Source organism: Bos mutus, chromosome 22 (genome assembly GCF_027580195.1).
Source record: "Bos mutus isolate GX-2022 chromosome 22, NWIPB_WYAK_1.1, whole genome shotgun sequence".
NCBI classification, from domain to species: domain Eukaryota; kingdom Metazoa; phylum Chordata; class Mammalia; order Artiodactyla; family Bovidae; genus Bos; species Bos mutus.
This window is the reverse complement of record NC_091638.1, coordinates 12217898-12239862: the sequence shown is the minus strand read 5'-3', so window position 1 is coordinate 12239862 and position 21965 is coordinate 12217898. Positions and strand designations below refer to the sequence as shown.

Genomic DNA, 21965 nt, shown 5'->3' with positions numbered 1-21965 from the left:
CAAGTCTCCTGACAGCTCACCTGGGGCTCTACCTGCTGGTTTTAGAATCTGCATTTTTGAAACTTTACTGTGCAGACAAATTGCCTGGCAATCTTGCTAAAGTTCCAATGTGGATTCAGCAGGTCTCAGATAATGTCATAGCCATGAGTCTGTGGACCATTCTCTGAGTTCATTCACACTGTCTCAGAGGTCCAGGCATGGGGCCTGAAGTAGGTCAGGGAAGGCTTTCTGGAGGAGGTGGCTTCAACTTGGGCTAGGAAAGCAGAATGGTTGGGGCAAAAGAGAAAGCCCAGGCTGTGGATTCTAATCCCAACTGCACTGCCAAGATCCAAGGGATTTAGACAAGTTACTCCAGGCCTCTTCATCTGTCAAATAAGGTAATAACAGTGCCACCCTCATGTAGTTATTTGGAGTTCCTAATTAGCTGATCCAAGCATAAGGCCTGACACAGTAGGTGTTCAATAAATGCTAGGCACTGGCTACCTTTCTCTATGATGACTGAGAGGAGGGAAGTATAGAGTTGACTGGGCAAGTCTGGGATGGTTTGAGCCTGCCTGGAAGGACCCCTGATGAGGAAAGGTCTGGAAAAGGGACATTCCATGATGGGGGAATCTACTGGGTGGTTCCTAGAAGTGAGACCAAGGTGAGTAACAGGCTGATGCAGGGACAATTAGAAGGGGTGGTTGGGGAGAGGAGTCTGGAGCTGTCGGCCTGACTCCCAGATCAGAGTGCAGTGAAAACTACCCTCAGGCTCTGGAGAGAAACAGTAATGTGTGCTCTTGGAAAAAGGGGAGAAACAGGTGTTGGTGACCTCCAAGGGAGCCCTGGGTTTTCAGGCAGGAGCTAGGGGCGTGAGGGTGTCCATGGGCAGTGGGAGCCAGAGGCCCTCACAAGGACCCCTCCCTCCCTAGCTTCGGGTCTTCAAGCTGGCCAAGTCCTGGCCCACCCTGAACACACTCATCAAGATCATTGGGAACTCAGTGGGCGCGCTAGGCAACCTGACGCTGGTGCTGGCCATCATTGTGTTCATCTTCGCTGTGGTGGGCATGCAGCTCTTTGGCAAGAACTACTCAGAGCTGAGGCACCGCATCAGTGACTCGGGCCTCCTGCCCCGCTGGCACATGATGGACTTCTTCCATGCCTTCCTCATCATCTTCCGCATCCTCTGTGGAGAGTGGATCGAGACCATGTGGGACTGCATGGAGGTGTCTGGGCAGTCACTATGCCTGCTGGTCTTCCTGCTTGTTATGGTCATTGGTAACCTCGTGGTAAGTTGGCCAGAGGCCTCTCTCATACTCTCTCACCTACCCGTCCATTCATCTGCCTAGCTACCCATCCACCCAGTCATCCATCTGTCCATTCACTTACCCTTCCTTCCATCCATCCACTCCCTCCGTCAGTCATCTATCAACTCACCCATCCACCCATCAATCTCATCCATCCATTCACTCGTTTACCCATCCTTCCACCTATTCATTCATTCATGGGCTTCCTTGGTGGCTCAGTGGTAAAGAATCTGCCTGCTAATGCAGGAGACACACAATCGATCCCTGGGTAGGAAGGATCCCCTGGAGAAGGAAATGGCAACCCACTCCAGTATACTTGCCTGGGAAATTCTATGGACAGAGAGCCTGGTGGGCTATAGCCCATGTGGTCACAAAAGACAGACATGACTTAGCAACTGAACAACAACAGCAATATTCATTCATTCACCCATTTACCCATCCATTCATGTATCTATTACCCATTCATTCTTTTCATCTCTCTACTCATCCATCCACTCTACCTATCCAGCTATCTATCCACTCATCAATAACCCACCCGTCCATCTGTCTACGTCTGTCTCTATCAATCTATTAAGTTACCAATCTGCCTATCCATTTATCTATCCCCTCACCCAGCCATCCACCCATCAACCCCATCTACTCATTCTCTTACCCATCCATTCATCTATCCATCAACTATCCATCTATCAATCCCCATTTATTCACACACACGTGCACCTGTTCATCCATCCATTTGTCCATCTATCTACACATCCATTCACTCACCCACGAATCCATCCATTCACTCATCCATCACTCATCTGTCCAGTCACTCATCTATCCCTCTGCTCATTCATCCATCTCTACATCCATCTATCAGTCCGCTCATCTATTCATTCATTCGTCAATCCCATCCATCTACTCATTTATCCAGCCAGTTATCACTCATTAAGCTATCCATTCATCCACATCACTCTTTATTTGCTCATTCATTCATTTACCTATCTATTTACCTATTTATTCTTTATGTGTTCAGTTTATATCCATTAATTAATTATTTGCTCAGCTACTCATTACTTTATTAGCTGTTCACTGTCTGATTTATCACCTGATTCAATTCAGCTTAACAAACATTTGCTGAGCCCCTGGTACATGCAAAATATTGTGCCAGATGCTGTTGGGTATACAGAGGTGAATGTGGCCCTGACTTTCCTTGCTACCTTGAGAGAGTGAGCAGGTGGACAGTTCAAACAGGCCTGAATGAGGCTGGTCAGAATGATCAGAGCCATTAAGGGGGAGACCATGGGTACTGATCCCTTTCAGCTAGGGAAATCAAGGAGGCCTTTCTGGTAGAGGGGACTTGCTGCTGACCTGATGGACAAGCGCTGCTAGAGAGGGAAGAAGCAGGTTAAGCAAAGCACAGGTGCAGGCAGGTGCTGGTCCAGGAGGTGGGGCCTGAGGGAGCCCTGCATGTCACCCTGGGTCGCTGTGGTGAGAGGCCCTGCTGCCCCGTCAGAAGGAGCCAGGTCTTTGCCCTCTTGGTCACCTGTCTGTCCCAGAGCGAGTGCATCTTGCCTTGTGTCTTTACAACGTGGGAAATTTTTGGAGTTGAGAGAGATCAAAATCTAAATGCCAGAGATGGAGCCTTTGGAAGAAGCAAGGTTGAGAGGGTCAGTGGTTCAGGGAGAAGTCAGTGTCCGCTGTGGACATGCAGCCTTCTTCCTGGGTGTACAGGGGCCCACACACGTCCCACCGTCACAGCTGCAGGGTCTGGCTCCCGCTGCCTCTGGTGTGGGCACTGCAGGCTCCACAGCACACAGGGAGGCTTTGGGTGATGTGAGTACCATGGGCTGCAGATTCCTAAGCGCTTCTCAGACCTGCTGCTTTCTCCTCCCACAGGCCCTAAGCAGGCCAGGGTGGGCTCAGTCTGAGTTGAGGTCCATCTCCCTAGGTCTCCAAGGATGGAGCTCAGAGAGGAAGCAGGGTGCTCAGTGCCCATGGAGTCCAGCTCTTTCTTTGGCTGGCCCCGCAACCCCCTCCCATCCCTTCAAACACGCCGCGGCCACTCGGGGTGCCCCTCACTCAGCCCCCGGCCCAGCAGACTCTTGTGTGTTCCGAGGAGGATGTGAGTGCACAGAGCTCTTAGCCCAGGGCCACGCTGAGCTGCTCTCACGCACACGCAGCCTGCGATTTCCAAGCGGATCTGCCTGGGGATGAGAAGATTAGAGGCTGCTGGAGGAGGGAAGCAAACGCAGCCCACGCAGACCCCTCCCTGGCCGCCTCAGGAATTGGGCCGCTGCCGGGCGTGGGTGGAAGCAAGATTGCCATTGAAATGGGAAGTGATGATCAGGCAGGGGCCAGGGAGCAGCAGCGTGTGATTGACGGGGAAAGCACCGGAAGCCGCCGAACTTCCGAAGCCGGCGGCAAGGAAGGCCCTGGCACACTCTGTGGGCAGAGCTGCCCAGGCACCCCCTGCCCCACCCCCAGCCTGGCCCTGGATGCCTGGTGATCAGATATTAAGCCAGGCGTGAGCAAGGGCTGTGGTGGGCGTATCCAGGGTGGGCTACCAGGAACAGAGGCAGGTCAGGCCCAGGCCAGTGTGGACAGAGGCCAGGGGCCTGGCCAGGGGTCAGTGTAGACAGCAGCTCTGAATCCCATCACATGCCTCACCCCTCCAGTGATGGCATTAAAAAAAAAAAAGGCTGCCAGGTGTCACAAGCGATCATCTCTCTGTGGATATAGGACAGGAGAGCCCACTTCTTAACCTTTCCATACTGTCCACATGAATGAGTGTTACTTCCGAAACCAAAGGCAGGTTTCTGAGGCCCGGCACGCCAATCCTGCCCACTGCCTTCGTCAGAATTCTCCTTCCCAGCTTGCTGACAGACGTGTCTCAGGGGCTTGTAAGAAGCCAGGGCAGGAAAGATTCAGATTGGGTGTCCACCTTCACACACCACCCTGATGTAGAGGCCCCCATCTGACTGGACTCCTTTCTGGGAGTGGCTGTGGGGGAAGAACAAGCCCAAGGTGGGGGAGGTTGCTTCTCTAGCCCATCGGCCTGGTGGTGCCCGGGAGCCAGTCTGCCCCCTGTGTGGAGCAAGCCCGCTGCCATCTTCAGTTACCCTCCCCAAGACCCAAGCCCAGTCCCTTGTCACTCAACAGAAGTTCGCTTTTTTAACCAAAACTAAAGCTTCAGACTTGCAGGATGGTTTAGCAACAAGCTAATGGACTTCCCTGGTGGCTCAGTGGTAAAGCGTCTGTCTACAATGTGGGAGACCCGGGTTCTATCCCTGGGTTGGGAAGATCCCCTGGAGAAGAAATGGCAGTCCACTCCAGGACTATTGCCTGGAAAATCCCATGGACAGAGGAGCCTGGTAGGCTACAGTCCATGGACAGAGGAGCCTGGTAGGCTACAGTCCATGGGGTCGCAAAGAGTCGGACACGACTGAGTGACTTCGCTTCACTTCACTTAGCAACAAGCAGTAGTCAAGAACCATCCAAAGACAGGAGGATTTTGCAACCCCTCCTTAGGGGTCTCAAATCCATAATAGTAAGTCTGTGTCTTCTGGACCCTCTGAGATCTCAGCCCCTCCTCTGACTCCCTGCAGCGTATGGGCATTGGAGCCAAGGCTGGCCCCTGGCACCAGCCCCAGGTCTCTCTACTCCATCCCAGCTGTATAGTGTTACAAGCACCCACCCAAGCACCCTTCAGCACCTGGACACAGCAACCCCCTCTCAGTGGCTTGACCCTGCAGTCAGTCCCCAGAGCTGCCACCTGGCCTCTTCTCCTGCCATCGCCCTCTTCCGTGCTCAGTTCCCATGTCCTTCACCTGGGGAGCATAGTAACATCTGGGGACACTGGTGGAGTGTGCTGCACAGCAGGAGCCCCCAGATGTTTGAGTGGGGAACTAGCTTCAGTGGGGAACTTAGAGGCACATCACTGTCCCTCCTTCACCAACAGACACACAGGCCCCTTCCCAGGAGGTCCCCAACAGCAGATGAGCGATGGATGGGTGGGCCGATGAATGGATGCTCTGGGTTGCTTCTGGGTGGGAGGCTGTCTTTTCCCTGGTACTCCCAGCTTGGATCCCACTTCCCAGGGAGCAGTCCTGTGCTCACCATGACTGCTGTGTACATGCTAAGTTGCTTCAGTCGTGTCTGACTCTTTGCGACCCCATGGACTGTAGCCCGCCAGGCTCCTCTGTCCATGGGATTTTCCACGCAAGAATACTGGAGTGGGTTGCAATGCCCTCCTCTACGGGATATTCCCAACCCATAGATCGAACCCCTGTCTCCTGTACCGCAGGCGGGTTCTTTACTGCTGAGCCACTAGGGAAGCCTTCGCCGTGCCTACAGGGCCCCCCATTACTCCCAAGACAGCATGGCAATATCTGCAGGCTTTGACATCAGAGGAACCCACGGTTCTCCCATAGAATGTGCACCAACACCCATTGGTGTTGCACGCCCTCAATTCAGACTATCTGAACCCTTGGGAGGAGGGGTTGATTCTGGTGGTGAAAAGCTGGAAGAAGGACCTCGGTTCTTCTTTGAAGAAAGGATTCAGCAAAGAGACCAAGACTGTGAAAAAGATAAAAGCGTTTATTAGAAGCAAAGTACATGTGGAAGAGCAGACAGGCAAGTTAGGAGGGAGCAGTTTAGGTTGCTTAAATCGGGCAGTTTCCACTGTTGTGTTTTTTTCTAGCCAGTCATCTCCATATCTGTTCCTAGTGTGGACATGCATCTCTCAGCCAAGATGGATTCTAGCTGGCCTATTCTCACTCCTTTTGTCCTCCCCTTAGATTGAGGGCCTTCTCTGCACACGTGTTGGCCCGGGAAACCCATGAGAACACACCCAATCAGGACCCAGCGCTCCCGCTGGTCTCCCATCTCGAAGCATCAGCAGGAGACCAGCTGCAGCTGCTCAGTCCGGGGCCTGTGTATCTCCTACCTCAGGATGAGAGCTCGCCTTTCCTTTTAGAGCTAAACTCTTTATATTGAAGGGAGTGAGAGCTTAGAATGAGGCCCCACGGTCCAAGCCTTGCACTCTTTGCTTCTGGCCCTCCTCAAGTGTTCTCCGTCCTGAGCGCCCAGGGCTTGGCGTTGTCTCCACAGGTCCTGAACCTCTTCCTGGCTTTACTGCTCAGCTCCTTCAGCGCAGACAACCTCACAGCTCCCGACGAGGATGGGGAGATGAACAACCTCCAGCTGGCTCTGGCCCGCATCCAGCGAGGCCTGCGCTTCATCAAGCGGACCACCTGGGACTTCTGCTGCGTGCTCCTGCAGCGGCCACCTCAGAAGCCCGCGGCCCTCGCCTCCCAGGGCCAGCTGCCAGGCTGTATCGCCACCTCCAGCCCCCCACCCCAACCAGAGAGCGAGAAGGCGCCCCCAGCCCGCAAGGAGACGCGGTTTGAGGAAGGCCAGCGGCCAGGTCAGGGCGCACCTGGGGATGCTGAGCCTGTGTGTGTGCCCATCGCCGTGGCCGAGTCAGACACGGATGACCCCGAGGAGGATGAGGAGAACAGCCTAAGCACAGAGGAAGAGTCCAGCAAGCAGGTGAGCCCCCAAACCCTGGCCCTCGTGTGCATGAGCACCACCTCCTGTCCAGGGGACCCAGCTTCACTTGGAGCAGTTGCCCCAGTAGGGATTGGCCTGGAGGGGGAACACAGGTCACCCCCCCAGAACCAGCCTCTTGGAGGCATGCTGAGGCCAGCCGTCAACCCTCTCTCCCCAGCCCAGCCCAGGAGGGCATCTTCAAGGGACCTCTGTCTATCATTCATCCCCTGGCTGGACACAGGCAGCCAGTTGTTCAGAGAGGGAAACCGAGGCACGACAAGAGAGACAGACTTGCTAGGAGTTCCTCACAGGTCTAGGACAGAGCCAGGAAGCCTGGCTCCCAGACCCAACCCTGACCTTATCCCCTCCAAGACTAACAAGGCGGAATGTCTTGGTGAGTGGGGGAGAGCGGCCTCCTGACCCCGCCACTGCCCCTTCCCCTCCCCCGAGGCCCAGATCTCATTCTAAGGTTTAAAAATAAGCATCCCTAAGATGGCAGGTGTCAGAGACAGCACTATCTTATCTCCCAACCTGTTATTTTTAACACTTAGGACTGGAGTCTGAACAAAAAGGACTGTACACCCCACCCCCACCCCGGCTCCCTCAGTGTTCTCACGGCCTGAGCCCAGCTCAGGTGGCTTGTCCCAAGGTCCTTGGTCAGACAGTGAGGACTGGGTCTCAGTTTCGTTGGGCCCACGCTGGCCACCTCCCTGGGGCCTGCACTGGGTGGGTCTGGCTGAGAAGAGCAGCTGCTCCCCTGCACGGAATTTGATCTGTGGCTCCAGGCTTGATTCCACAAACTCCTGCCTTCCTGTGGTCCCTGAGGCCAGCTCCTGCCCTTTCAGGCAGGCGGCAGGACAGCCACAGAGTCAGTTGGGGGAGGGGAAGGGTTGGTGTTGCCAGAACTGCGGCTTGGAATTAGTTCCAGGATGCTTCCAGCACAGGAGTGGGATTCCGGCTGTCCCTGCTTTTCCTCTTCTCCTTCTCTTGAGCCTGTTGGCCCTGAGACGTGTGTGTGTGTGTGTGGTGTGTGTGTGTGTGTGGTGTGTGTGTGTGTAAGCAAGCTGAGCTGCCATGGGAACTCCTGGGAAAGCCTGTCCTTCCTAAGTGGAGCTGCCAGCACCTGGGAGCTGGGCATCATGGCGCACTGACACCCTTCAAGAAGCGAGAGGAGGGGAGATTTGTGCCAGCCAGGCCAGGGGCTTTGTTTAGCTTTAGGCCCTTTGCCTGGTCCTCTCAGGAGCTTTCGTCAGCCTTAGAATGAATGCCTGAGGGAGGGGTCTTCAGGGAGATGATGCCTCATGAAGAGAGTAGTGAAGCAGAGCCAGGATCCTAGAAACACTGGCTGGGTAGCTCATAAGCTGGGGGGGGTCTCTTCAGCAGGAATCCCAGCCGGCGTCCGGCAGCCCAGAGGCCCTCCCAGAGCCGAGGGTCTGGAGCCAGGTGTCGGAGACCACCTCCTCTGGGGCCGAGGCCAGTGAGGTTCAGGCAGACTTGCGGCAGCAGCGGCGAGCAGAGGCCCCCGCCCCAGGGTGCAGTGAGGTAACGCACACCTTTGTCCCCGAAGCCAATGGGGCACTGCCGCTGGGGCTGGAGGCTGTGAGAGGCCCCCAGACACCAACCTTCTGGTGGGAGCCACAGCCGCTGTCACAGCCAGTGTGGGAGACCTGTTTGCGGAGTGGCCCCAGACAGGGAAGGGATGGCTTGGGGCCCAGAGCCATGCGGAAATTAGGAAGCAGCCCCCCAGGAGCACGCCACAGGACTAACCCCAAACCCCTGCGTGTTCACCCCTTCCTCACTGGGTTCCTGTGCTTTGGTCCTGTTGGCAAAAGTCTGTCCTGTGAGTCAGCCCATCCTGGGGGACTGGGGGAGCTCTGAGCACAGGCTCTCAACACTCGAGCCACTAGCCGCTTCTCACCTGGATGGAAGCTGAGGCGGCGAATACAAGGCCTGTCAGGGGAATTTGTTCTGGACACAAAAGAGTTTTAATTTGAGCTCATTACCAATACTTTGGCCACTGATACGAAGAGCCGACTCATTGGAAAAGACCCTGATGCTGGGAAAGATTGAAGGCAGGAGAAGGGGATGACAGAGGATGAGATGGTTGGATGGCATCACTGACTCAATGGATATGAGTTTGAGCAAGCTCCAGGAGATGGTGAAGGACAGGGAAGCCTGGTGTGCTGCAGTCCATGGGGTCACAAAGAGTCAGACACAACTGACCTACTGAACAACAAAATAACAATGACCAACATTTAAAATCCAGAGGCTTTTCTGTAAAAAGTCTGCATTCTGGCTTCTCTTGAAAAAAAACATTGGAAGAAGAGCCTCCCTGCTGAAGAATGTAACCGCCTCCTTGACTGGCCAGAATGCTGCGATTGGCCAGATCTCACCTGCCTGCCTTCATTCCATCACCTGCCTGGCCCCGTAAGCATTTGGGTTTGCAGCCCCTGAGCTAACTGGACTGTGGCGCTACTGGCTACATGCCACCCCTGCTCTGCCAAGCACCCAGGAAGGTGGAGGTCATGTGCTCAGAGACCATGCCCAGGGCCCTTGTCCTGCAGCCTGACCTCAGCCTCAGTCCGGCAGCTGTGACTTGCTCCAAGACAACATTTCTCCTTTGTCTCGTTCCTTTCATGGGATGGGCCCATGGGAAGCTTTGTTTTCACGGCCAGTTTGGGAGTACAAGGGCCTAATGGAATCATTGCCCTGACTGTACATGTCACACTTGTCCTCCTGGACAGTCTGATACACCAAGGCAGGGGGAACAGGAAGACACGGGAGGGACAGAAGGTCATGGACAGAAGGGGCTCCCGTACTGGAATGCTGACCTTTGAGCAAGTCTGGTACCTTCATCACCTCTTCAGATCAAGTCCCAGTGGAAATGAGGAGACAGCCAGGTGGGCTGGGACTTTCCTAGGAGAAGGACTCCTCATCTCACTTGCCCGGGAAATCCTGAGAACTTGTCGTCACACGTGAAAGCTCTAGTGTCTGAAAAGAAAAGGCACACAAAGTCCCTCAACTGTGACTTTCCCAGCTCAGCACTGCACAACGAAGCTGGAGTGAGGACGCGACCCTCAGAGCCACAGAAGCCACCCTGCACGCAGGGGCACTCTCTACATTTTCACCAGGATCCAGTTACTCCTTACGGCCAGTCTCAAGGTTAAAGAGGACTTTGAGACAGCAGTGGACTGAGTTGTGGAAGGAAGAGAAAAGAAGGCAGCTTTGAGAGCCAAGGCTGCCCAAGAACTCAAACCAGCTCTCCTCAGAGGAGCGGAGCCTCAGCAGCATGAGGTGGACAACTGAGCTGGGTGTTGTAGATGTGATCTGAAGCAAATGAAGGCTGCCCTCCTCCCCAGAACCCTCTTCCCTGCCATACTTGTCATTAAGGTGGATTCCCAGAGGCAGAGCCAGAGCCCGGCTTCCTGTGCAAATGATTCATTGAGAAGGTGCCCTCAGGAGAGACCCATAAGGAAGTGAGAAAAGCAGGCTAAGGCAAAAGAAGCAGCTCCAGATGTTATGCTGGCTGGACTCCAGCCTCAGCCGGGTCTCTTCCATATCAGTCAGTCACTGGGTGTCAGCCACCCTGGACTTGGGTTGTAACCCCCAAGCTATTTCCAAGGATGGCAGGTCCCTGGCTAAAGACACTTTTCTGGAGACGGGGTCGGCTAAACAGTATTCGCAGCAGCTGGAGACAGGTGCACTGGCCCAAAGAGGGGAACTGGGCAGAACTACAGCACACCTGTACAGGTGCCCACATGTGACACACACAGGTGCTCCTAGGGCAGTGGTACATACCCGTCGTCATCAGGTTATGCGGGATCAGGGCCACAGAAGCCCGCGTGACCAGGCAGGGAAAGTTCCGGCACCTTCTTGCTCTAGGCTGTATGCCTCACACCGGCACCCGTATGAACTGAGTGAGAAATGTGGGCTGGGGTCCCTGGCCTGCTCTTTGCATGTCTGACCCGGTGCCTGTGTGTGCCTCTGACCCTGGCGCTGACTGTTCTGGGCGTGGCCTGCCTGTTTCCTGCGTGTGTGCTGGGCTGCCACTGTGTCCACATCCCAGTGTGTGTCCCTGTTGCTCCTCATGCCTGTTTCACTTCCACCTGGATGCCTTCCCCATTCCTGGGGTTTTCCCAGAACCCTTGTCCCACCCCTGCACCCCTGCTCTAGACACCAGCAGCCCAGAATCACAGATCCAGGGGCCCTAAGGCCCAGCCTCAATGACCTTTGTGGCAGGTTCCCACCCCACTGGGCTCAGATTCCCCAGGTGTGCTGTGGAGGGGATGGCCTAGGCACCTCCACTGTGGGAGCCCCAGGCTGGAGGCTGCTACAGAGCCCACACTCATGCGCTCACCCTCCCCACCTTACAATCCTGCCTGCAGCTTCCCGAAGACAGTTACTCTGAGGGGAGCACGGCAGATATGACCAACACTGCTGACCTCCTGGAGCAGATCCCTGACCTCGGAGAGGATGTCAAAGATCCAGAGGACTGCTTCACTGAAGGTACGGCCCCGGCTGGCACTACGGCCCAGCCTCAGCCCTGCGCAGAGGGGCAGGAGGACCCACAGCTGCTGTATCACATCCCGCTCTGACCCAGATGCCTGTTATTCTTTCCCTATTCCTCAAGACCCTGGGGGCCTCCCCACCTGCCCGTGACGTGAGTTACGGCAGGTGTGCCTTCAGATGTGTTTGGCTGGACCGATGTGGGTCGGCTGCGTTTGTGGCGTGGTGGTATGACTGGGGGCCCCCATAGCAGCAGGGACTGGTCTAATTCCCCCATCCCCTCAGGCTGTGGCACAGTGCTTGGCACGTAGTAGGCCCTCTGTAAACATTCAAGGTGGGTGTGACATGTGGCCATGTTGGTGACAGCATCTGGAGCTTTTATGAATCCATGGTATATTTGGAGGGCAGCCGGGGATAAAATGAGGGTTTGTCTTCCATGTGGCACACCCTTTAGGACTGTCAGTGAGAAGTCTGCCCTTCCCAAGGCTCAGAAACTGCAAACATGGAGAAAGTCCAGGGACCGAGCACCCCAGGGGATTCTGGAACATTCCCCCAGGGGATGAGTTGCCCGGGTGAGCCCGGGACAAGCTGGAGCCCGGCCCAGACCTGCCAGGCCCTTCATCTACTTACTGGTAGCCTAGTCCATCCACCCTCTGCATGGAGTACCTGCCGCCTGCAGCCTCCTGAGGGCAGTTCACATGGTCGTCACCCCCCACCGTGGCCCCGCCCCCAACGTGGCCCAGTTCATTATCCATCATTGTAACCACTTTCAGTCATCCTTTCAAGTGTCCAACTTCCTGCTATCAGATGTGGGTGTTCGCAGGTGCCGGGCTGGGTCTGAGCCCTCTCCCTCCCCCACAGGCTGTGTCCGCCGCTGTCCCTGCTGCACCGTGGACACCACACAGGCCCACGGGAAGGTCTGGTGGAGGCTGCGCAAGACCTGCTACCGCATTGTGGAGCACAGCTGGTTCGAGACGTTCATCATCTTCATGATCCTGCTCAGCAGTGGCGCACTGGTACCCTCCTGGGGGTAGAGGGTGGGCAGGGGGGCATGAAGTAGAAGGGGTAGGCAGAGAAAGGACATCTCCAGCTGGAAAGCCAGGTTAGAAACTGGGGCAGAGCCCTCTGCTGAAAATGAAACCCCCCAGGGCCCCAAATGAGGACCAACTCACAAACTGTCAACACCCACAGCACATACAGAGGTCAGAGCAGAAAGGGATCATGGCAGAGGTCATCTGTCCAGGCTTCCTTGTTCCACAAAGGGAAGTGATTTTCCCAGATCCCAGTGTACAGCTGGCATAATCTCAGGTCACCAACCACCTACACCTAAGCCCTGGTGACATACCCACCTGCACACAGCATCAGACATGCCATCAGACTGGTTCAGTGCAGTTAATGCAGGCTATCGTACACTGGTAGCTCCACTCCTTCCATGTCTTCTAGGGCTAGAGGCCAAGCTATGTAGTTCACACATTATCACATTTAATCCCCATAGCAACCCTTTGTTGAAACATTAAGTAACTTGTCCAAAGCCCCACCATTCACAAGCAGCAGATGTGGCATTTGAGCCCAGAGAGTCAGATTCTAAGTCCTTTGTCTTGACTTTCCATTTGTTCAATAGATCTTTACTAAGCTCTCCTTGTATCTACTGGTCCTGTGATGCGTGGAGGGGCAATAGGAGGAAGAGACCCCGGCTCTGGCCTCAGGGACTCCTAGTCTAGTTGGGGAAACTAGATTCAGCAGGTTTGAGATAGTCAGAGATCAGCTCCAGAGAGAGGAGAAAAAGAATGGAGTAGGTGATTCAGAGTGATGGAAGGTCAGGGGGAACTAGAACAATCAGGAAGACTCCTTAGAGGAAGCAGATGGAGCTGGACTACGGAAAACAGGGAGGTTTGGTGAGACCAGGAGGAACAGCGAGGGCCTCTGGAGATGCCCCAACTGGTTCCCAAGCACCCTACTCATCTCTTGGAGCCCTTCTAGAAGGAGAGAGTTGTGAAAGGTACTTGTGAACAGGGAGAGGGGTGATCAAGAAGGCAGAGGAAACAGAAACTTCACTAGCCCAGAAGGAGCAAGAACCCAGTATTGTTGGGGAGATGAGAGCCCCATGAATGAGCAACTAACAAGGAGTGCTTTGGACTATAGATAGGGAGAGTGAGAGGGCTACTCTGATCCCAGGCTGTTTGCCTCCAGCTCATGCTGCTGCTGCCTTTGAGACTTCCCTGTAGCTCAAATGGTAAAGAATCTGCCTGCAAGGCAGGAGACCAGGGTTCGATCCCTGGGTTGGGAAGTTCCTCTGGAGAAGGGTATGGCTACCCACTGCAGTATTCTTGCCTGGAGAATTCCATGGATAGAGAAGCCTGGCGGGCTACAGCCCATGGGGTCGCAAAGAGTCGGACACGACCAAGCAACTAACACAGTCCACATGCTGCCTCCTCTGGGGCCAGCCACGGGAGACACTGCGGCTGTCACTTCTAAACCTCTGGGCCTCCCGCCCACCCTGTACTATCCTGTCGCTGTTCCAGAGTGGGCCTGGAGCCGCTGCTTGCTGGCTACATGCTGTTTTACCATCGGCTAGAGCCAAATCTCTGTAGGCTTCAGAGAAGGAGGATTTGACAATATGTTAACGAGTTTTGTTTTTAAACAGCCACAAACAAGGGCAGCCAGAGCCATTTAGTCTGGGCTGTGGAGGAAAAGCTCAGCCTGGCATAAGTGAGGAGGTGTTTTGGCAAGCAAATGGTGAATCTCATCAGGGTAGACAGCCAAGCACTGTTAAAAAAAAAACCACATCAATGATATATTGAGAAAAATAAGTCAGAGTGTGTTATTTAAAGTTATAAACTTGTTTAACAGAAAGCAGACTATGTATCACTTTGAAATTGCTGAAGGGAAAAAAAATTTCTTTTGAGAACACAGATTTTACAGCAAAAAAGATATGGAGAAAAGAAGGAACCAGGAAGCATTAAATCAGGAAACAAAATAATATGGCAAAGACAAGATCAGACATGTGTTTTATTAATAAATGTAATTGGATAAAATTCATCATTTTAAAAGGAAAGGATTCTAAGTGGATCAGAAAAAAAACAAAAAACTACAGCCGTGTGTTCTCAAAGTACAACCCTGAAACTCTGTGACTCGGAAATATTAAAAGTGAAATAGTAAGATATAGCAGGAAAGTGTAAATAAGGACAACAAAAATCAAAGTGCTTTTGTTTGTTAATGTTAAACAAACAAATGTTGAACTCAAGGTGAAAATCTTCAGATAAAAAAAGAAGGTCCAACGGGGTCGCGAAGAGTCAGACACGACTGGGCGACTGAACTGAAAGAAGTAAAGAAACTATTCATGAACCAAATATGGGGGTGTGTCATCAAAGATTATGATTCAACCAGTTTTGTCCTCCTGATATCTAAAAAAATAAGAAAGGAAAAATAGAGGTAGAGAAAAAACTTTGACTTGGGGCAGGTGAAGAAACTAGAAAGTAACAATATTGCTAATACTTTATGTGGGATATAGCCAAAGCTGTAATGACTAAAATTCATAGACTTAAACATTTTCCTTGTTAAATAGAAAGAATAAATTTATTAACTCAAGAAATTAGAAATATAACAACAAAATAATTGTAAAGAAAGCAAAGGAAATAATAAAAACACAAATTAATGAATTAGAAAATAAACAGTAAAATTGATAAAATTCCAAAGCTGATTCCTTGAGAAATTAAAGTGATCAATAAACCACTAGCTTATCTAATCTCTTACATCTCCAAGAGTGGATTCTTTCATATTTTCAAGGAAGAAAATAATTTAAATTCTATTTAAAAATCTTCTGGAGTATGAAAAACAGATGGAAAATCTATAAATTATTTTTATGAAAGCTAACAGTGCTGATTTTTAAAAACCTTAAGTATTACCAAAAGTAAAACAACACACTAGTTTTCATACTCTATACTTGTGAGTAGTGATGCAAAAATATTAAAATACATGCAAATATGATTCAGTAAAATATTTAAAAGATTAAATGAGTCACAGCGAGGTATATCCTAAAAAGTCAGAAGGATGCCCTGTTAGGAAATCTATTTACATGAATCAGACAAAGATGAAAAGCCATATAATTATCTCAGTGAATGCTTGATTTTTAAAACTTTGGTAAAAATAGAAATAAAATAGATTTCCTTTACTTAATGAAAAACTTAATTTCAAGTTAACTTCTACATCATCATTAGTAGTAAGTAAAGCACTAGAAACATTTTATTAAAGTCAAGGATAAAAAAAGATAATTTAACTACCTTTTAGCTGTTTTTCATTATTTAATAATGACTTTGAAGGACTAGCCAGTGCAGTTAATCAAGAAAACCAAACATGCAGCATAAAAATAGGAAAATAGAAGAACTGAAGTTAATAGAATCAAGTATAAAATGAGTTTAAAATAATACAAGCATATCATTACTTGTAGATAATGGTTGCTTAGAGAAAATTTAACACTCATTCAGTTCAGTTCAGTCCCTCAGTCGTCTCCGACTCTTTGCGACCCCATGAATCGCAGCACGCCAGGCCCCCCTGTCCATCACCAACTCCCGGAGTTCACCCAGACTCACGTCCATTGAGTCAGTGATGCCATCCAGCCATCTCATCCTCTGTCGTCCCCTTCTCCTCCTGCCCCCAATCCCTCCCAGCATCAGGGTCTTTTCCAATGAGTCAACTCTTCACATCAGGTGGCCAAAGTACTGGAGTTTCAGCTTTAGCATCATTCCTTTTAAAGAAATCCCAGGGCTGATCTCCTTCAGAATGGACTGGTTGGATCTCCTTGCAGTCCAAGGGACTCTCGAGAGTCTTCTCCAACACCACAGTTCAAAAGCATCAATTCTTCGGCGCTCAGCCTTCTTCACAGTCCAACTGTCACATCCATACATGACCACTGGAAAAACCATAGCCTTGACTAGACGGACCTTTGTTGACCTCTGCTTTTGAATATGCTATCTAGGTTGATCATAACTTTTCTTCCAAGGAGTAAGCATCTTTTAATTTCATGGCTGCAGTCACCATCTGCAGTGATTTTGGAGCCCAAAAAATAAAGTCTGACACTGTTTCCACTGTTTCCCCATCTGTTTCCCATGAAGTGATGAGACCCGATGCCATGATCTTCGTTTTCTGAATGTTGAGCTTTAAGCCAACTTTTTCACTCTCCACTTACACTTTCATCAAGAGGCTTTTTGGTTCCTCTTCACTTTCTGCCATAAGGATGGTGTCATCTGCATATCTGAGATTATTGATATTTCTCCTCGCAATCTTGATTCCAGCTTGTGCTTCTTCCAGCCCAGCGTTTCTCATGATGTACTCTGCATATAAGTTAAATAAGCAGGATGACAATATACAGCCTTGGCGTACTCCTTTTCCTATTTGGAACCAGTCTGTTGTTCCATGTCCAGTTCTAACTGTTGCTTCCTGACCTGCATACAGGTTTCTCAAGAGGCAGGTCAGGTGGTCTGGTATTCCTATCTCTTTCAGAATTTTCCACAGTTTATTGTGATCCACACAGTCAAAGGCTTTGGCATAGTCAATAAAGCAGAAGTAGATGTTTTTCTGGAACTCTCTTGCTTTTTCGAAGGCTCGAGTATATTTGTAGTGTGTTTATCTGTTTGTCTTCCTTTACACTCCAAAGGAAAGTTTAATAGTTTTCTTCATATATCTATTATACATTTCATGTTATATTTATTCTCAGTTATTTTATGGTTACAATGCCTGGCATCTAAGGACTATTGGAGAAATGTTACTTGTGACTAAATGTTTCTATTACAACAGCAACAATTATTTGTACATTTGTTTTATAACTAGCCATATAATATAATATAATATATTATATATATAATATATATAGCTATATATAATATATAATATATATAGCTATATATAATATATAATATTATATATATGTATAGCCATTATATATAATATAATATGCTGCTGCTGCTGCTAAGTTGCTTCAGTCGTGTCCGACTCTGTGTGACCCCATAGACGGCAGCCCACCAGGCTCCCCTGTCCCTGGGATTCTCCAGGCAAGAGTACTAGAGTGAATTGCCATTGCCTTCTCCGTATAATATAATATAATATATATAGCCATATAATCCGAGAAGGCAATGGCACCCCACTCCAGTACTCTTGCCTGGAAAATCCCATGGACGGAGGAGCCTGGTAGGCTGCAGTCCATGGGGTCGCTAAGAGTCGGACACGACTAGGCGACTTCACTTTCACTTTTCACTTTTCACTTTCATGCATTGGAGAAGGAAATGGCAACCCACTCCAGTGTTCTTGCCTGGAGAATCCCAGGGACAGGGGAGCCTGGTGGGCTTCCGTCTGTGGGGTCGCACAGAGTCAGACACGACTGAAGCGACTTAGCATAGCATAGCATAGCCATATAATATGGCTAGTTATAAAACAAATGTACAAATAATTGTTGCTGTTGTAATAGAAACATTTAGTCACAAGTAACATTTCTCCAATAGTCCTTAGATGCCAGGCATTGTAACCATAAAATAACTGAGAATAAATATAACATGAAATGTATAACAGATACATGAAGAAAACTATTAAACTTTCCTTTGGAGTGTAAAGGAAGACAAACAGATAAACACACTACAAATATACTCCAGCCTTGAGCAGAAAGACTGAATTAGTTCCTAAAACAGTTGATAAACTCAATGCAGTAATAAATTTCTAATATTTTAAAGGGAATTTGACAAAACGTTGTTTAAATGTATCTTAAAAATTATGAAAAGTGACTAGGAAAATTTGTGTGACACTAATTCAGGAATCGACCAGGAGAGCAATGGAACCACACAGAAGTCGTAAGCAAATATAGAAGTGTAGTAGATTATCAGAGAAGGCAATGGCACCCCACTCCAGTACTCTTGCCTGGAAAATCCCATGGATGGAGGAGCCTAGTAGGCTGCAGTCCATGGGGTCACTGAGGGTTGGACACGACTGAGCGACTTCACTTTCACTTTTTACTTTCACGCATTGGAGAAGGAAATGGCAACCCACTCCAGTGTTCTTGCCTGGAGAATCTCAGGGACGGGGAGCCTGGTGGGCTGCCGTCTATGGGGTCGCACAGAGTCAAACACGACTGAAGTGACTTAGCAGCAGCAGCAGCAGATTGTAGTGTTGACTTCTACTCTGTGGATTTAGAGTGGGTTCTTTAATAAAGTGTTAGGAAACTTGACGAGTCACTCTAGAAAAAATATTAAAATAGATATTTACTCCTTACCAAAATATATTAGATTTTTTAAATTATGATGCAAAACAATGAAACAAGAAGGAAAGAAATAGAAAAGAAAGGTCATTTTTTTCTGGCCTTTGGAATAGGCAAGGGCTTTCTTTTACTTTCTTTTACATGTGTACCTCATTCTTTTTGTTTTTAACTTTTTGTAGTCTTTTTTAAATTAAATTTTTATTTTATATTGGAATATAGTTCATTTACAATGTTGTGTTAGTTTCAGATGTACAGCAAAGTGATTCAGCTCTAAATATACATATATCCATATTCTTTTTCAGATTCTCTTCTCATATAGCTTATTACAGAATATTGAGTAGAGTTCCCTGTGCTATACAGCTGGTTCTTGTTGATTATCTGTTTTATATAGAATAGTATGTACATGTTAATCCCAAACTCCTAATTTATGCACCCCCCCTACCTTTCCCTTTGGCAACCATAAGTTTGTTTTTTGTGTCTGAATCTGTTTCTGTTTTATAAATAATTCATTTGTATCATTTTTTTTTTTTTTTTTTAGATTCCACATTTAAGTGATAACATATGATATTTGTCTTTCTCTGCCTTAACCTACTGTGATAATCTCCATGGCCCATCCATGAGGCAAATGGAATTTTTATTCTTTTTTATGGCTGAGTAATATTCCATTGTGTATATGTATTCCTCTGTCAGTTAACATTTAGGTCGTTTCCATGTCTTGGCTGTTGTAAATAGTGCTGTGGTGAACATCGGGGTGCTTGCATCTTTTCAAATTATAGTTTTCTTCAGCTATATGCCCAAGAGTGGAATTGCTGGATTAGCTTTTACTTTTTAAGTAACCTCAATACTGAATACATAGTTGTTGTACCAATTTATATTCCCACCAACAGTGTGGGAGGGTTCCCTTTTTTCCACACCCTCTCCAGCATTTATCGTTTGTAGGCTTTTTGGTAATGGCCATTCTAACAGTGTGAGGTGATTGATGCTGGTTTCACTGTGGTTTCTATTCGCGTTACTCTAATAATTAGTGATGTGGAGCACCCTTTCACGTGCGTTCTGGCCATATGTGTGCTTTGTTTGGAAGTGTCTATTTCAGGGGGCATATTGAGTTGAATGAGCTGTTTGTATATTTTGGAGATGAATCCCTTGTTGGTCACTTTGTTTGCAAATATTTTCTCCTATCCTGTGGGTTGCCTTTTGGCTTTGTTTATGGTTTCCTTTGCTGTGCAAATCCTTTTGTGTATAATTAGGTCCTATTTGTTTGTTTTTGTTTTATTCTCATTACTCTAAAAGGTGGATCCAAAAATATATTGCCACGATTTATGTCAAAGAGTGTTCTGCCTATGTTTTCCTCTAAAAGTTTTAAAGTATCTGATCTTACATTTAGGTATTTAATACATTTTTAGTTTATTTTTGTGTATCGTGTTAGAGAATGTTCTAAATTTCGTTCTTTGACATGTAGCTGTCCAGTTTCCCAGCATCACTTATGGAAGAGACTGTCTTTTCTCCATTGTATAGTATTGCCTCTTTTGTTGTAGATTAATTGACCAGAGGTGTGTGAGCTTATTCCTGGGCTGTCTTGTTCTATTGGTCTATATTCCTATTTTTGTGGTGCTAGTACCATACTGTTTTGATTTCTGTAGCTTTGTAATGTAGGCTGAAGTCAGGGAGCTTGATTGCACCAGCTGTTTTTCTTTCTTAAGACTGCTTTGGCTAGCTGTTTCACACATGGTAGTGTATATATGTCCATGCCATGTATGTATATATGTCAATGCCATGTATGTGTATATGTCAATGCCATGTATGTGTATATGTCAATGCCATGTATGTATATATGTCAATGCCATGTATGTGTATATGTCTCCCAGTTTGTTCCACCCTTCCCTTGTCCCCACCACCACCTTTTCCACATGTCCATTCTCTACGTCTGCATCTCTGTTACTGCCCTACAAACAGTATTGCCCTGCACCATTTTTCTAGATTCCATATATATCGTTAATACTTGGTATTTGTTTTTCTGATTTACTTCATTGTGTATGACAGACTTAAGGTCCATCCACATCACTACAAATGACCCAATTTCATTCCTTTTTCGGTCTAATATTCCATTGTAAATATGCACCACATCTTCTTTATCCATTCGTCTGTTGATGGACATTTTTGTTTCCATGTCTTGGCTGTTGTGAATAGTGCTGCTATGAACATAGAGGGTACATTTACCTTTTTGAGTTAGAGTTTTGTCTGGGTCTTTGCCCAGGAGTGGGATTGCTGGATCGTATGACAGTTCTATTTTTGGTTTTCTGAGGAACCTCTGCATTCTTTTCCACAGTGGCTGCGCCAACTTACAGTTCCACCAAGCGTGTAGGATGGTTTCCTTTTCTCCATACTCTCTCCAGCATTTGTTATTGGTACACTTTTTAATGATGGCCATTCTGATTGGCGTGAGGTGGTACCTCACTGTAGTTTTAATTTGCATTTCTCTAATAATGAGTGATGTTGAGCATATTTTCATGTATTTGCTAGCCATCTGTATGTCTTCTTTGGAGAAATGTCTATTTATGTCTTCTGCCCATTTTTCGATTGGGTTATTTGTGGGGATGGAGGTTGTTGTTATTGTTGTTTATTCTCTTTTTTATAATTTCTGTATTATTTCATTTTTTTATCAAAGACACATATTTTTATAATCAGAAAAAAAAATGCCTGCTTTTTATCTTGAAGAATCCGCAAACCCCACCTGGGGACCTGAATTATCCTTTTGTCCCACCTACACAGACCAGGTTAACCACGTGTCGCCTGGGCAGTGCGTCCTTGGGCACTGCTGATGGCTTGGGCCCCTGGATCACTGCAGCTCACAGAGGCCCTGCAGTCGCACAGGGAGGCCCAGAGCGAAAGACGGAGGCACTCCCCAGGGCCCTCAGTGACGCGTTCAGTTGCCTAGACTGGGAGCCTCAGAGCACATCCTGGGGGAGGGGCAGATACATATCGGAAGCCTGGAGTTGGAAGAGGGCAGCAGAGGCCATTCGAGTCTCTCTCAGCCCAGGGATTTGGGTTGAGGCAGGAGTGAGGAGGTGGGGAAAGACCAACAGCTAGCTTGTTAGACAGACTGACTCCCAGATTCTGACGATTGCAGAAGGTCTGACTTTGTCTAGTCCTGTGTTTCCTAATCTTCATATCTACAGACTGCCTTCACTATCACTTCTGTGCAATTTTGCATTAAATATAAACACTCACTGGTTTTTTGTTTGTTTGAATAAATTTATTGTAAAGGGCAACTTTGAATGATTGTTGTCATTGGAAACCAATATTGTTTCCTATGAAAAGTAGGTAAGTGCCCAAAGTGAAGACAGTAAAAACACAGTGGGGTGGGCAGGGGGAGATAGATGTGTGCTGTTTCCGACAATAGG

At 48.6% G+C, this 21965-nt stretch overlaps 1 protein-coding gene across 7 annotated transcripts in view; it reads left to right on the top strand.

Moving 5' to 3' along the window:
- SCN5A (sodium voltage-gated channel alpha subunit 5) overlaps positions 1-21965 on the top strand; it is a 90035-nt gene that overhangs the window by 47098 nt on the left and 20972 nt on the right. For 3 of the 7 annotated variants that reach the window (XM_005901131.2, XM_070360486.1, XM_070360487.1), the window contains exons 15-19: positions 912-1268; positions 6378-6818; positions 8202-8360; positions 11204-11324; positions 12186-12340. In XM_005901131.2, the coding sequence (XP_005901193.2) occupies positions 912-1268; positions 6378-6818; positions 8202-8360; positions 11204-11324; positions 12186-12340 (1233 nt within the window). Of the gene's footprint in view, positions 1-911; positions 1269-6377; positions 6819-8198; positions 8361-11203; positions 11325-12185; positions 12341-21965 lie in introns of all 7 variants that reach the window. The other 4 variants (XM_070360484.1, XM_070360485.1, XM_070360483.1 and 1 more) reach the window with 2 other exon arrangements.